The sequence below is a fragment of the Brachionichthys hirsutus genome, unplaced genomic scaffold (genome assembly GCF_040956055.1).
Source record: "Brachionichthys hirsutus isolate HB-005 unplaced genomic scaffold, CSIRO-AGI_Bhir_v1 contig_440, whole genome shotgun sequence".
In the NCBI taxonomy this organism is placed as follows: Eukaryota; Metazoa; Chordata; class Actinopteri; order Lophiiformes; family Brachionichthyidae; genus Brachionichthys; species Brachionichthys hirsutus.
In genome coordinates, this window is record NW_027180346.1 from 3,261 (window position 1) to 20,336 (window position 17,076).

At 40.2% G+C, this 17,076-nt stretch overlaps 2 protein-coding genes across 2 annotated transcripts in view; one reads left to right on the plus strand and one right to left on the minus strand.

Annotated features, from left to right (window-relative positions):
* Positions 1-7,493: 7,493 nt before the first annotated feature.
* Positions 7,494-9,201, minus strand: LOC137913815 (suppressor of cytokine signaling 6-like). The gene is given in 2 exon segments (XM_068757450.1): positions 7,494-9,114; positions 9,116-9,201. Coding segments are annotated over 2 exon segments (1,707 nt in total).
* Positions 9,202-12,376: 3,175 nt separating this feature from the next.
* Positions 12,377-17,076, plus strand: part of LOC137913805 (rotatin-like) — a 29,023-nt gene continuing 24,323 nt past the window's right edge. The window contains exons 1-9 of the mRNA XM_068757440.1: positions 12,377-12,407; positions 12,760-12,947; positions 13,189-13,378; positions 13,586-13,675; positions 13,760-13,850; positions 14,016-14,130; positions 15,929-16,079; positions 16,444-16,609; positions 16,822-17,012. Coding sequence (XP_068613541.1) covers positions 12,377-12,407; positions 12,760-12,947; positions 13,189-13,378; positions 13,586-13,675; positions 13,760-13,850; positions 14,016-14,130; positions 15,929-16,079; positions 16,444-16,609; positions 16,822-17,012 — 1,213 coding nt within the window. The remainder of the gene's footprint in view (positions 12,408-12,759; positions 12,948-13,188; positions 13,379-13,585; positions 13,676-13,759; positions 13,851-14,015; positions 14,131-15,928; positions 16,080-16,443; positions 16,610-16,821; positions 17,013-17,076) is intronic.

Below are 17,076 nucleotides of genomic sequence, written 5' to 3' on the forward strand. Positions count from 1 at the left end.
CCCATTTTACTTGAGAAAATATCACATCTAGGAAGGAAAATGACAACACAGGCTTAATTGTCTGGTAAATGTTTTCAAATAAAAAAACGGATGGCAGCATGCAATGAGAATTAGGATGCATTTCTTCCAGCTACAATGGACTGATCCTCAATTTGAAAGCCACGAAGCACATCACCATGGTTGCTGTGTGGCAGGGAGATGCCACGTATACCAGAGGAAGGTTGAGCTCATGATTGCAACTGAGGGTCACACAGCCCTGAACTTCTACAGTCAATGCATCAGTAGTGCAGGAGGAATATGATCCGATTATGGCTGCAGAGGAGGGGTTGGCACCCTGATGAGTTAAGCACAGTCAGAGGAGGATGGGGCTGTTAATTGGCATGCAGCATCTCAGTCAAGGGAGCCCTTGTGGGACAGAAGCAGTTCAAAGACTTGGAAATGTGACTGCATTTCAATCAAAGCACTAAATGTCGACAATTTGGCCCTCTGCCAAAAACATATTGGAGGCAGGTAGGTCATTAATCAGACATTCTTGCACTGCCAGTGACCCTTTTGTTCTTGTGTTATTCTTAGGTTAAGAAGTTAAACTAGCAGAGCATATGATGAGCTTCATGCTTTAGGCTCTCTTGTTTTGGATCGAGTGTGAAGCCCACTGAAAGATGGGCGCAGTAGGCTCTCTTGTTTTGGATCGAGTGTGAAGCCCACTGAAAGATGGGCGCAGTAGGGTGGAGCTCCTTTTGTGGAGGCGTGTGCGTTACTGCTCCCCCAGATCTACAGGGGAACTCCATTGCTCGTTTTATGACAACCCACCACCTGTTCTCATTTCATCTTCGCTGTCATGGCCGTGCCTCTTGGGCCACTGCTGAAGGGCAGACACCCAGGTAGTCCATGAGAAATAGAGCCAAGTTTCCCATTCAAAACATTCCCTAGCCATTTCCTGTGGCTGCCACCTGTTCTCCCAACTCTCCTCTCGTTCCACAAGTTCTGCCGCCGTAGTCATGAGTACGTTGCTCTGGCATGCGGGGTGGGCGGGTTGTTGTGGGATGAGAGTGCATTGTTATTGTCACAGGGGGCAAAGGAGGAAGGAGGAAGGAGGGCAGCTTCTCTTCCATGTCCCCTAAGTTCCAGATGTCACTTTTTAATGACATAATTATAACCATCTTACAACTCCCCTTGGCCCTCTATACTGGAAGCTAGGACACATACATAAATGAATATATTTCCTGCATTATTATCATAATTTAAAATATTTCTGCTGCCTCCATTTATGATCATATAAATGTAATTCAAAAGTTATTTATAGTTTGTATTATAGTTTGTGTTATAGTTTGAGTGCACAGCCCTACTATTACCTAGTTTTAAGAAAAAGCTTGTCTTTAATCATATAAAATGTGAAACATGAAAAGTCCTCATAACTGGCATGATTTTCTTAACAAATCAACCACTTTTTGGTCATTAACCATGTGCTTTTTTTCAGAATCTCTCGTGAAAGAGCAGCTGAGGCTGGCAAATCTGTCGAGCGTTTGAGGCACTTTCTTCCCTAATTCTGTCTCTGCTTCATGTGGCAGAGACGCTGCTTCAAGATGAGGCCCATGATGAAAGGTGTTTTGATCTGGAGGCAAACAGCACAACAGTGTGAGGCACACAGACGTGTAGCTATACCAAGCTGAACTTTAACAAACATAATCTCCATAGATATGAAACTGTGAGGGATGATCACAATAAATGCCATGATAAACTGTTGTTTCAGTAGGGACCTGGTAATGATGAAGACTGTTCCCACTCTCGCAGGGCTAATTGGGGTTCAGAGACATCTAATGCATGATAGATGGAAAAGGCATGTGTCTCAGCGGTGTGTGGCACTGCTGGCACAAGATCACAAGCATTAATAGAGCTGAACCTTTCACTCTGAGTTGAAAGACATCTGTTGCCAGCAGGTAACCCCAGCCTTTTCACTACCAAGTAGACCCACCAATGTTTGCATGGTATGACAATTTAAAGCTATATATGCTTCCTGGCTAATTCAAGCTGTCGAAATTATCCCTGTTTGTAGGTGAGAAATGGATACACCATACTGAGTGCCAGATGGCATGAACACTTCATCAATCTGAGATGTGCAGACCTGTGATGGATGGAATCTCGAGAGTAAACAGTTTCAAACTAAGAACCACAAATGGCCACTTTTGTATGCATATAATATGCACTGGAAGAAATGCAAATGTGATTTTAATTTTCAGGTTTGTCGACAACAATTTAGAGGCCCAAATATGCATGGTGCAATCAAATGAAAAATCCAACCAGCACTATTGACTACGTTTTTTTATTGGGAAGGCTAACACTAATTATCAAGCAGGTCAAATGTCCCCTGCAACAAGGCTTTTAAGTGGCTATAATCAACTTGCAATAACAAAGTATCGAATGACGTTGTGAGAATAATTTAAAAGGGGCCACTAATAGTGACAAACACATAATGATTAATGGGTTTTTTGGTGCAGCTGGGAGCTGTTTTCAGAAACCAAAAAAATGTCCTAAAAACCAATTGCACATGACTTTCTCAGCACCAATACAAGCAGACAAAACAACTACCCAGGAAACATAATGGAGTATTCAGCAGTGGCAGAATCAGATATGTGATGACACCAAACCAAAGGCCGCATTCATGTTGCCCTGTAAATTCTAGGTATCTAAGTAAGAAATATCGTATGCCACATCATGCACCCACCAAGGGGCGCCATGGTGGCGTTGTGGGTAGAGCTGTGGCCTCACAGCAAGAACGTTTTGGGTTCAATTCCTATTTGTTCGGTGACTACTTGATCATACAGATCAGGTTTATTTTATCAAAAGGTATGATGAGGAGAAAATCTGAATCCACAAGATTTATATGTTTCAATAAGGGATAGATCCTAACCCTTTCCCAGCCTCTTTCACCAGTGATTACTTTGGCATGAGATTTATTATGGATTGATTGAATTATTGGATAGTAATAGTGTATTAGCATTTCCAGAAGTTTCTCAATTCCCAACACCTGATAGATAGATTGATAATGCTTTATTTAGGGTTTTGAATTTGCCAGTTGTCAACTTGACCAGAATCAGCATCTTTTATGCTCTCTATGCACATTCACTACTCCAAGTAGTACTAGTACTACTACTATACTACACGCATCTTATATGTGTTGAAGCTATGCCAAGCCAACATGATATTAGCAGCAGTATGTTCAAATATGTTCATGCTGCGTAGGCTCCTCGCAGCTTGAGCATTTTGCAGTCACCATCCTGTCATGAAAACAGACACTGAAGGACTGGATTTTTTTAAATTCATTAAATGTTTTTTTCCAAAGGTTGAGTTCTCAACAGCGAGTGCATTTATTTTGATCAGTCTCCGTTTTACTCGAGCTGCTTAGTACGGTAGGTAATGGATACTATTGTTCAGAATCAATTGACTCCACCCAGCCCATAGTATAATAAGAGGTCCTAGATTTTGGTAGAACTGTTTTCCAATGTCTAATATTTGTGCTAAGCTAAGCTAAGACTAAAACTGCATGACATTGTGTGACAGCGTCCCTTGAAATCAAAGATCGGTTCTGTAGGAAAGTATTGTGGGTATGAGGTGGGAACGTGAGCTGGGAGAATATCACTATTTTTGCAGTCAAATTCAAACTCACATAGACGGCATGCCAAATCATGACATGCTGCAATTTCAAGCAAAATCAAATCTCTCCTGCTAAATTCTGAATACAAAATTCTGCAAAACAAAGAAAAGAAAGAAGGGAACGGCGGAAGGCAGAGGAGCCCTTTCATGATGGAGGTGTCTCTATATGACATGTGACGACCAGTGTGTGCAATGAATAAATCATTTCGAATCAGGCAGTGAGAGGAAGGAGTTGTGTATCTTCACCTCAGATGCCTGGAGAGGCCTGTCAGACACAGAAGTTAACAAAGCCCAGCTCCTCATTACCATGCGAACTGCGTTTCAGCAGATCCAAGTCCAAACCTGACACCATTACCCCACAGCCCCACATACTCCCAACTCGACAATGCGAGAGCACAATGTTCCTCCAGGGACTATTTAAACTGAAGGTAAAGATAGCTGTGCTGCTAATCTTTCCCAAGAGTCACCGCTTAACTTAGTTGTATTTAAAGACCACCTGGACTGTCTTTGTAAATTAGGCATCCAGGGCTCTTGTATAAGCTGCCAATTTGTAGCCTGCATGAAAAGAAACTCCCTGATACTAGCAGGATTTTATTTATATATATATATATATTCACACAACTTCACCCAAACTCCTTAATCTAACTAAGTCTAATGTGAGTGATGGTGTGAAAGCTTTCAGCAGGATTTAATGAGAACAAGGAAAAAGGGTTAATAAAAAAAAAATTCAGAATATAGTTTTATTTATAATTTATAATTGGCAGATACAAAAACTCTTAAACTGTATCCAAAGTGTGCAATAAAATCACCGTTGATTTTTTTTTTTCCCAAAAGAAAAATACAAAAAGACCAACTACTTTGGAAAATTGACAACCAATGTAAACTGGAGTGAACTGGTAATTCTACAGAGGGCTTACTAATCGCTACTAATGCTCTTTTAACTCACTACAGTTTGTTAACAAATTGAAAATCAGCTTCGCTCTCCCAAGATGATAACCAAAGTCATTAAAAGTACATACATCTACATTTAACATTCTATTTCCCCCCCATTGTTAAATACAAGAAAGGCAATCCATAAGCAGCACAAATGTGTAGAACACATTAAAATTAAATTAAAGAGTTTTTCAAATTGTACCAAGATGTTCATGAGAGAGGGCAAACAAAACAAAAAAGGAGGGGGGCATGGGTTATTTCCAAAGCAAGTGTTGTAAACAATTACCTTCAATTCACCGAGTAGCACACACAAAAAATGGAGCTTGTTTAGTGCCAATCAGCTGTTATTTATACAAAATGCTTCAGCAGTCTGAACAAACATCAACCTATGGAATTAAACAAGGCAAAAAATGCTTCATAATAAACTAAAGTAAAACAAAAACCTCCAAGCAGCAACACTCTGAAACTGGCTCCTGCTTGTCAAAGTTGGATGGCAAATTGCAAATTAAAATGAAAAAACATTAAACATAATAATAATTCACTTTCACATTTCATCTCAAACACATACATCAACAGCGCATGAGCTTTAGCAGACTTTGATATGATGCTGGTGCCTTGCCCTTCACACATATGGCATGAACAAAATCTTGATTTTATCTTAACAGTTGAACACAAAGGTATGATGTGTGGCTATACTTCTTTTTAAAAACTGTCATCTGTAGGACAATTCAAGGCAGGAGAGGATCGAAGAATGTTGTTGGAGATTATTCAAGTGCAAACATGTGTCGGTCGATGCAGGTTTTTTTTTTATTCTCATGCTTCCTGAAACTGTTCTGCAAGCAGTTAAAATGAATACTTCACACAATCATACATTCCTTTGGGTCATCCCCATCCCCCAGATGGCAAATGTAAAAAAAACTCACAAGGATTCCAAAATGGAAAAAAAGACACATTTCATGTACACAGAATGTCCAGCCAGTTTGGTTTAAAAAACAAAAAAAACCCTCTCCACAGCCGAGATCCTCCATTCCTATACAACTCAAAGCCTCAGAATGCAAAGTCTTTAAACATGCAACACCATCCAAATTTCCTATTGAAATTTCGCTGTGCTAGACTCACGGTAACTTCTTCAGACACCACCATTTCAAGCTAACTAAAACTAGAACTATCCGCTAACAATCTACAAAAATTGTCCAAGGGACCACTTTCCAAATACTTTTAAGGACACTGATGTTCAAAAAGATGCTCATTCATAATGTGACAATTCCCTGTCTAAAGTATCCAAATAAAGCACTTGTGTAACATACTGTGTGCTCTTCCCTTTGCGCTGGCAAAACAAACGGCCGTTTGAGTAGAGTATCTCTAGGATAGTGCAGCTAAGCTTTTCTTTTTGAATGTTTTATGTTAAATATGAAATGAAGGATGCAGCTGTGGTGAAACTTTTGTCACAGGCATCATTCTAAGACGTTGCCATCCTTCTCACTCCTCAGCTCACACCACTGGTGGGAGTCCTCTGATCTGGGTCCAGCTCCTTGCCGACATGAGTAGACTCCATGGATACAGAATCAGTTCAGTAGAGCAATTCTCTTTCCTTAAAAACTGCCTAAGGTAAATGCAATTGTGCAATAAACAGCATTTAACTCAAGAGTTGTACTCACTAAAAATATTTCACCCTTTTGATGTGACATCTCTCATTTAGAGTAACTCTACAGTGGTGTTAATCGACAGTCTTAAAGCCTTTACTACATGCAGATACAAGCAGTACAAATAAAGACAAAGTTGTTATGCCTGAGCTTCGGTGCAGTTTTTGACATTCCTAATGCAGAAAGATTTCACTTTTAATGCTTACATTTTTTTTTTCAAAAAGGTTTATACATCAACATGATGCCGTTTCTACAAACGGCACATTAAAATCCAGCATCATCAGTACCTTAAGTATCACACGTGATATAATGGCTAAATGCAGCCATACAATATAAGGCTACGTCTCCGACCAAATTGTTCAAACGCTCACAGACTGACAAATTTTTGACATCCTTTACGACAGAGTGTTGTGAACCTAGCAATCCCCTGTGACTGAGAGGGATTCTTCTTGTCTGGACACCAACACAATAGAAGGTAACAAAACATGACAAGCTTGATAAATCCCACAGCAGTCAGAATACACTGACGCACACATGTATTAGTAAATCAGCTAGTACCACACTATGACAAAGCCAAATCATTTTAGACAAAAGAAAGATCTGCATCGACTGGAGAAGTAACATTTGCAAATTGGCTAAAATGTGGTTCAGGCGACAAGCACAGTTGTGTCATCACTTGTTATAGAGTGAAGCCTTCTTATTTGACTAATTGCATAGGATTTTTGCAAAGTGATGTTATTTGCAGTCTGTTCGTGCTGAAAATGATTAAAAGAATGACAGAAAAAAAATGGTCAGTCGAGAGAAAGTTTAAAATCAAATTTGAAAGTTCAGCGTAGTAATACTTTTCTATTTTTAATAGAAATTATAGAATAGAAATTCAATCAACTTTCAAATCCAGGCCGGAACTTGATTTTAATTTTTACGCGGATGGCAAATGCAATTTAGTTCTGCTCAATTTATGCAGCTTGCTATTACATCGAGCCATCCAACACTATGCATGTATAACGTGTACACCTCTTTTGGCTGTATACCACTGTTAACATTTTGCAGTAAATTATGTGCTGGCAGGTTTGTGTAAGTGGAGCCTCTTCGGACCAGCAGGAAAATTTAGTGGAATGGAGGGCCTTACAGTGACGGAGTCACCTGGACACAAATCAAGAGTCGCCACAACCAATCATCTCAAACTACGGTCATCTGTAAACCTTGTTGAATCTCTTAACTGAACACAAAAGTGCAAATTGCTACCACTGTCCCATATCTGTATACTCAGTAGTGCTTCTCCTGCAGATAATCTTTCATCTTGTTAGGTAAGGGCAGTTTCCGGATCAGGTCTATTCTTGTGTATTGTCTGATTACAAAGCGGCAAAGGTACTGCAGGGATCGCACTTGCATGAACCGAGATACTGGGTTGGTTAGTCTAACAGGGTAGGTTGCAGACCCTGGTAAGCGAGACCTGGAATAGCAAAAAGCTCCATTCTCTGAGTCTTTAATAGAGTGTTCAATCAAGTCAACAATGGACGTGTGTCCCTCCACATCAGGCTGTTCATAAAAGCTGAAGCGTCCATTTGAGTGTTCAATGCGGGTGTGGAGGGTTTTGCCCTGTGACCTGAAACTCAGGCTGAGCAGGTACCTGTCATCAGAGCTGTCTCTGACCAGGAATGATCCGTCAGCCAAGTTGATGAGCTTTTCCTCTGCCTCCCAGCGAGTGATGGGGCCCCAGTACCAGCCCTGCCTCGCTAACTTTTTCAGTTCTTCTGTGAGACTGGTCACGACCATGGGCCCGCTGCTCTGGACTGAGTCATACACTCTGCTGACCCCAGGAGCTGAATTTGGGTCAAAGTTAAGGTGGTGTCTAACTCTTTCAGCTACTTGGCTGTCTGAGGAGCTAAACCCTGAAAACATTCTTGGAATAAGTCCATTACTAATTATGGGCGGAAGCAGTGGGGAGAGGGGAGGTGGGACCTCTGCTCGAGAGCTTTGGAGCATCACACCAGCAGAACCAATAAGACTATTAATTGAAGTTTCCATGAAGAGATCTGGCAGCATCCCATTAACCAGTTCATGTTCCTCCTGCCCTTGATCTGTGTGGATGGACCCATTATCAGCTTCAGTCCCCACCTCCATAGGAGAGGAACTGTCAGGGCAGAAGGAGTGAGACCCTTCTGGGTACATTCCCTCATCTAAAGGCATTGTGTACTGGATGTAGTCCTGGGGAGTTAACCCCAATACGACAGGCACATCATTTTCATCAATATTCAGATGAAGCTCGCCATTTTGTGGCTGCTGGAGATTCTTTAAAGATTCTGCTTGGTCATGAAAGAGGCCTTCCATTTGACAATCATGAAATTCTTTACGGACACCGTTTAAATTTGGACTTGGGTTGGGAGAGTGAACCATGGCTTTTACTTTTACTTCCATTTTTATACAAGCTTCATCAGAGTTGACTGAACGCAGAGGCCACGGCGAGGGGCTATAATGATGACTACGTAAGGATGCAGACCGAAGGGGTCTCTGGGCTTTCACCTCATTGAAGCCGATGGGCACAGATGAGGACGAGAAGGTGTCGTCATCATCAGCTGAGCCTATACCAGAGGAGCTTCCTTTTACTTTAGTCTTCTGTTTGGCAGACAGTCTCCTCTTGAGTGATCCCATCAGGCTTTCTGTCTTTGCACGACCCTTATTCTGGCCCTTGTCCTCTTCCCCACCAAAGTCACATCCAGATAGCTCTTTGGTGTAGCAGCCCCCAAAAAGTGATTCTTCCTTCGTAAATTCTGTAGTCACCGAGGGCTGCTGGAGCATGACGAAGTCACCCTCCTCCTTGCCCTTTATGCTCAGGGACTTGCGGATGGTTTTAAGGCTTATCTTCTTCATTCTGACAGGCCCTCCAAAGTGGGGGCATGGGATGGCTCTCCTGGTATCCTGATGAAAGTGCTATCCACAAAGTCCTCTCATCAGGCCACACAGAACAAGTCATGCATACAGCGGAGCCATCAAACCCTGCAAAAGAAAAACATACAAGATTATAGATATTCCATACTATGTGTTTTGAGTATGCTTAGGACCTGCTCCACTAAAACATGACTAAAAACCTCCACCTGCATGGTGTACAAATCAGACTGCATCGTGTTTAACACGTTTATGCCTCAGTTAAACATGAGCCAACAGCCAGCAAAACACAAGCACAATCAAGAGACTCATAATTTAACATTTGTCCAAACATTCTCAAAAGCAATAAACTGTCAGGTTCCTACAATAAGTTTACCGTCACAAAATGCAGCTACAGTAAGGATTGGCATAATAATTGGCAATCTCCCCAGCAAAATCTTCCGCAAAGCATTCACCCCATCAGCATACAATCGTGATTGCATGGGAACGCTTGCATGGGAACGCCTGTACTGCTGCCACTGGTTGTACATTAATAACATTCATTTGAGGAGACTGTGTGCTGAGGATCAATTCACCGCTGTATTTTTAGTATGGACCACGGTTACATCACTTCCATCCACACCAACATAAATGTAGACACCGTCAAAACAGCCTTGTGAGACACAATTTTTAGCTCATTATGTGACTTTTCTGCACTACAAATAATACAAATATATCAGTGTTCAAATATTAACTCACCGTGCTGTTACAAAGAGTCATGAATGACTTATCACTGCTATCCCACCCGTCAAAGAAATCTATGGCCGATCTGGCAAGCCATGACTTAAACAGATAAAGCGCAAGACATATTGAGCCACTTAGCACATAAATAGCACATTAATTGTGCACATAAAGCTTCTTGTAAACTATTAATACTGCAACATGATTACTCACCATTACGTACAGGAAAATGGTGACTCAGTTGGACGGGTCGAGTTCCTCTTCCTCCACCACCTTTTATTTGATACAGAGAAAATAAAGACATTAAAATTACTTTTGATAGTACCGTGTTGTCTGCGTTATGTATTTTTCCTAACAAAGCGTGTTAATAAGCCACTGATAGCATGGTGTGTCTCGTTAAGGCCTACGGACACAACAGCATGCCTGTAGCTTAGCTACGCTTCTTACTTGTCTCTCAAACGCCACTATTTTAAAACTGGTTGCTCAAACTAGGAGTAAATTGCTAGGCTTTGAAAACTACATATATAATAGTAAACAAAATGCGGTTAGTCGATATCATGTTTTTAATTCAACCAATGTTGTTTTCCTTGAATGCTAACATCAAGCATCTACCACCCAGTTAGCTTATCGATTACTTTACGAGTTAATGTGTAATATATCAAAGAAAAATACATATTATATCGTATCTTACCCAGTCACTTCTTCTTTTCTTACTGGACAAAATACCACAAGAGTCTCGATATCTGTCTCATACAACACGTTCATGAAATAATCGCTGCTTAATGCTAGTCTTAGCTTCGCTAATGTTAGCTTACAAACTCAGCAGCCAGCTATCTTTGTTACAGTTTGCAATCGAAAACATTACCATTAGCTTCCTTTTTAGTCCGATTCTACGCCAAAACGTATGTAGAACGCTTCTCTAAATGTGCGGGTTAACATTTCCCACAACAATTACACAATAAGATGACATCTTTCTGCCTGGGTTAGCTAACACTGTGAGGCTCACGGCCTCTTCCTTTCTTCCTTTGTTGCCTGTTGAATTATGGGAACGGATAGAGATGCAGCGAGTCACACACACAACACGCTCAGCATCTACCTCATATGTTGTGTATGCTGAATAATACATATTCATTCATTCATTTATATATACATATCATATAGCTATATAATTTGATTATATATATACTATAACTATATAATTATAGTGTATATATAGTTATAGTATATATATATTTATTGTCTAAGTAATAATGATGTAAAATGTATCGCCGAAAACCATTGCATGAAAATTATAAGACACTTTAATTTCAGGCCACTCAAATCTTCACAAACAAACAAACACATATACATAAGAGTTTTGACAACTAAAATAATTAATTGGTATAAAAACGAGTATGTTTTATTAACTCATTGTCTCATTATCTCTCTCCCATGAAATCATTAGATATACAGTCCCTGAAACTACTGGAATTAATACATTATTATAGCATGCTGTTAAACTCTCCCAAATCATATTCCAAGTTCGTTGGACTTCTCTAATGGGCACTGCAGTATGGGAACATTTAGAGGGTGTAATAAAGAATGGTTTGTTTTCTTGATCACAGAAAACTTCAGTCTTTCAGTGGCTTGACTCTTTTCACTAACTAAAAATGTGACTCTGAAATTACAGATTCAGATGCTAATGACTGAGAAGTATTTTTTTTCTAGCTTTAGTTGATGATATAGATTTTTTTTTTTACCTCACAGTTCTTGTTTGTAAATAACTTACCCCAGTACAATACTTAGGATTCCATTTTCTACTACAGATATCAGATGATTGTAGAAATATCAACCACTACACTTTTTCCCATAACATTGGCTGTGTTAGCCTTTACGCATTATGCAGAAGAGTCTCACTAACAAATAGACTCTCCAAGTATTTTCACACACTCAATACGGTAACTAAAACTTGATCTCTGAAATGATACTGTAAATTGGCTGCTTAATTAGTGTCAGTATTGCTTTAAAGTAGATTCTGTTTACTACTGCCATGGCAATTTAGTCCATGCACTGAGCGTTACATTGCTTTTTCCACACTGTCAAATATATGGCAGTCCTTTTCCAGTGTACATTGGGTAGCTGTGAGCAGAGAGTCTCTCTGTAAACACTCTAATTACCAGCCCCGTATTAGGGTTGATCAGTGTCTCTTCACTTGATGAGGAAGCACAAGAGGGGAAGACTGTTGGAAGGGGAGGGGAGGAGGACTCGCTGTTCTAAAATATAGCAACACGGACTCTCGGGAAGCAAGGGTGCAATGTTTACAAGTTAAATTACGCGACAAACTGCTTTGATGTGTGTTTTGTTTGTATTATGCACGCCGCTGCAGTCTGTCCTACACACCAACAGGCCCTGAACGCACCATGGTCCTCCACAGGAAGAGGAGTCTCCCTGGCGCCGTTGTTGAAAACCGAGCGACGGCGTTACGTTGTTGACATGACGCTTGCAGCCACTGGCTTTAGTCCGTGTAAAGACAAGCCTCTTTACACGGAGAGTCCCAATTGAACATGGAGTTATCTTCGCTCATAAAGAAGATAGGTAGGTTATGCTAATTTACTAGCAAGGCAAACGGGATTCAGGAGGATAATTCAACCTGAACACAATATAGTGCCACTTTCCCAATAGTAGCCGCCAGCATGCTAACTTGAGCTAGTAATATAAACCATATATAGCTGGACTTTTATCCATAACTATGCTCTAAATTTAGCATTCAGAGTTGTGTGGCCAAATTTAAAGATGGTAACTTTAGCTAACGTCAGATAAGTTACAAAAAGTCATAAAATCGTGAGTTTTTCAGGTTATAGCTTGTTGTTGACTGACGTCATCTTCAAACAAAAGGATGTTAAATCTGCTATAATTTCATTTTGCTTTGTTGATATGCACATTGCAGGCCACTCTTTGAAGGAGATTAGAATTCGGGCACTGAAGAACATCATATGCAAACTGGACCACTCCATAATTTCCATCCCTGATATTGTCCAAGAAAAAATGCTGTTTGTGTATCTTCTTGAATGGTTCAACTTTCCTGAGGTGCCAATGCAAGAAGAGGTCCTTGAGTTGCTTTCAACATTATCAAAGGTACAGATTCTATTGTGTGTATTAGATTTGGTAAGTCCTCTCTCGACAGGGTAGTGGTTAAGAGGAGCGGTAACCTTTAAATTTAAGGCATTACATTGGAGCATTATTTCCTCTTTCCAATACGTAATATGATATAGGCAATACATTTTGTATGAAGGTTGTTTTACAGCACTGCATCTAATATTTAGCAAAATTTTGTCATTAGAATTCCTATTTCATGACGTAATTCTTGTCTTCCAAGCATCCTAGTGCCGCCCAGATGTTAAGAGATGTTGGAGCGGTGGACTTTCTCACCCAACTATCTCCCAATTTGGAACCCAGACTGCGAGCTGTCATTGATGGAATCCTGGACCAGCTGTTCTGGCTACCTGAGCTACTCCCTAGTCACGCAATGCTTTCCTCACATGAGGAGCGTTCTACAACTCCAACAGGTGTTGCACTGTTGAACAAAAATGAATGTTATTATTATTTTATTTTTCTTCTGCAAACTGCTTAATGTTCATCATGTTTTGTGGGCGAGAAGTGGGTGAGGAGTCTTGATGTTGACCTATTTTTTTACAGATCTTCTAACAGTTACAACTGTTTGTATTACATGGCAATATTTGTACAATCTGGTGTCTTTGCAGTAGCCCTTACAGATGTCCCACCTGAAGAGCATTTTCGTAAAATGGGTTATTTCCACAAGAGAAAGTCATGCCTTACAGATGTACCGCTTCAGAAGATAGCAGGTACCAGTACTATGAATATTTAATGTGCAAGATTCATTAATGTAAGTGTCTTGTTTTACAAGTTTTGTCCCTCGTGTTGTGCAGTGCATGAGTCTGTGAGGTGCCTGAAGTTTTCTGTGTTTCCATGGTTGACTTTAACAAACACTGACAGACACATACTTTCGTCCAATGAGAGGTAAGAGACATAGAACAAATAAGTTATGCCAAGATGTAATGTAGTTTAAAATGAGGCAAATACAATTAATTGCTTTAATCATATCATACAACTCGCTAAACAGCCAAAGAATATAAGACAATGGTGATTGGTAGCTTTTAAAATATCTGCTTGAATTCTGAACAGTTCTCTAAGGAGCAGCAACCCTAACTTGGTGCGGACCACGTGTGAACTTCTATGTGATGTCATTATGCAAGACTTTCCTGCTGAGATCTTCCTGCAACGGCCCAATATTGTAAAGGTATTGCAACCAAATACAAGTATTTTCAGAATGTTCAACAGTAAGATTACGACGATTCTTGAAAATATAGCGCAATAAAAACACAAGTTACTAATTGTCTCTTGACAATGGCACAATATTCGCTTTAAAGGAGTGACCATGTTCGTTAGAAAAACAGAACATTGTAGAGTAGTACCTCGACATACGAGTGCTTTAACTTACGAGTATTCCGAGACACAAACAAACCTGCGAGCAAAATTTGCTTTGACACAAGCATAACTTTGAGACACGAGTAACTTCCAGATGTTGTCTCTATATGATAGAGCGCGCTTCAGACGTTCAGTTCAGGTATTCACCACCTTCCGTTCCCGTCTCCTGCACGTCTCCCGTGTTGCGTTGATGACGATGGAGATGAAGCATGAAATTATCGTTCAACATGACCGTGGTGTCCGTAAGGGATTTGGCATGCCAGTACATCGACGATATGTACAATCCTCAAACAGAAGGACGCTATCAAGAACACAAAAGCCTTCCAAATGTATTACTGTATTTGAATACATTTTCACAGAGGGATAGAGTAGACTAGCACTTTATTGTCATTTCACACAGTGATGCAATGAAATTAAGCAAGCTCAGCACAGTACAAAAACCAACGAAGGTGCAAGGAAAAGGAGACGATGAAAGATTTTCATAAATAATGGTGGTTTTTTTTGTCATCTTGTTTGTTAATGCCAAATATGTATATTGTTTTGTCACCAACACATATTGGAAACTGTGGGACAGTCATTTTAGCTGCTGTCAAGTTAATATCCTGTCAAATCATGTACTTGAACAGAAGAACAATTTATAATTGTGTCCCTGATCTTGAAGTGTGGAGGCCTCTGGAGGCTTACCGGTACTTTGCCTGAGCAGGCACTAGTTTGCTGTGAAGATGTCGCTCGGTCATGATGTACCTCTGCAGGAGTTGAAAAGGAATATATTGCCTCTTTCATCATAAAACCTTCTTGAATATCAGAGATTCTGGACCTAGCCTTTGGAAAAATCTAAACTCGACTATGTTGCAAATTGGAACGTGTTTCTGTCAAGTTAGTGTGCAGTGTAACTGAATTCATGAGGGACCGCCTGATGTGCAGGACCAGTCACTGATATCTACAGTGAAACCTTTTATTTTTACATTCATTTCATCTCTGTAAAGATGAAATATACCTTTCTGATGAATGTAAAATAATAATGTCAACAAAATGTATTTGTTATACGAGTTGTTCATTTCACTTGCTTGGAAAGAGTGTTGAGAGGAAATAATTTTGCTCTGAAGGGCCATTGTGAGTGAAAATATTTCTTTAGTTAATAAAGTGTTGCATTACAGTGCATCAGTCTCAAGGCTATATTAGCATACTGTCACCCAGCAGTCTCATCATCAAAACGTATCGTTAGTGGAAGTAACTTTTCGTCTTGTGGCTTTACTTTGGTCGCCTTTGAGCTATTAAGCTAAATGGAATTACTTGGATTTAGATACACGACGTCATTAGCCACAGAGGGCAGGGAATTTGAACTTGGAACAAATTGCTGCCTCAATAATTACATTTCACTTGCCCTTTTTATTAGGCAAAGTTTATTACTACTTCTCTGTCACTGTCATGTTTTACACAGTATTTCGTGTGTTTTCTCTGTCTTTATATAGATCCATAAACTAATATATTTGCCCAATTCCAATTTCATTGGCTATTGCTTATTTTTAATTGTCTTGGCTTTCTTTTTTTTTCTTTTTTTAACTCAGCTCTGCAGTGATAACACTGCTCTGATCCCCTTCTGTTTTCAGAACCTTCTGTCCCTTCTGAGGCTGGGATCGAATAAAGGTGAAGCAAGCTATCTAAGTTTACAGGCTCTCTCCTGCCTGCAGCAACTTTGTGTGGGGCTGAGAAGGAGACTGCGCTTTCATCAAGATCCAAGCTTCTATTCTACAAAGCAAGGTAGTATGCCTTATTAGCCTGATGCACAGATCTTGCTGTGGCATGCGCAACATTCTTAGGCACTGTACAAATGCAGGAAAAATATTGCAAAAAAACAAACAAACATGGAGGGGAATGATTGTGACTCAGATTTGCGTGAGTCTGAACAGAAATAGGACTATTATCTTCCAAGCTACAACATGGAAATCATACCCAGAGTAGAGTAGATATTTCTGTTGCAGAGAAGAGGTTTGGCTCATTATATATTATATATCTAATTTTGATCCTATTGATATTTTATTTTACTCAGCTGTTGATTTGTCAAACGGAATCTGTTTGCGACTAATGTGCACGATTCTTTTTTCATTCCATGACGGTTATGCAGATCCAGTGTCCCAGAACTCGTCCTTCTCCTTCTCCCAGGAGTTGCGGAACCAACGTTCCCAGGCCTCATCCCCAGGAGCAGAGTGTTCTCCTCGTCCCTCTGTGGTGGGGCGCACAGGCCAGAGGGCCAGGGGAGATGGAGAAGATGGAGAGGCAGCATCCACCAGGTGTTTTTTTCATAGCATTTATGTTGGTAGTGAGAGCAGAGTTGGCACATATTTGAAATATAAATGTAATCACGTTAACATCCATACCCTTGCCAGTGAAAATTTTATTTCCCATCCTTACAAAGGCCATCTTTTATTTGTTGTACTTAAGTTATCCACGTTTATATCCTGACTTTGCAGTTTTATTCATTCATTCTTTGTATTTCATTCAGTGGTAGCTCACAGAGAGCTGGAGCAGCGGTCCAGGCCACCAGCCAAATTCCTCCATCGCCTGCAGAAGTGACCCATGTGGCACTTCCAGACATGGGTGTAGAGAATGTTCTTGAGTTGCAGTTGCAGCAGCTCACATTAGCCCAGTTCACTGTTGCCACCATGGAACATGCCATACCGCTGCTTAAGACAGGTTGGTGTCATTGTTGTCTGTTAATTAAATCAAGATAGGAGAAGATAGATTTCAAATTCTCTTA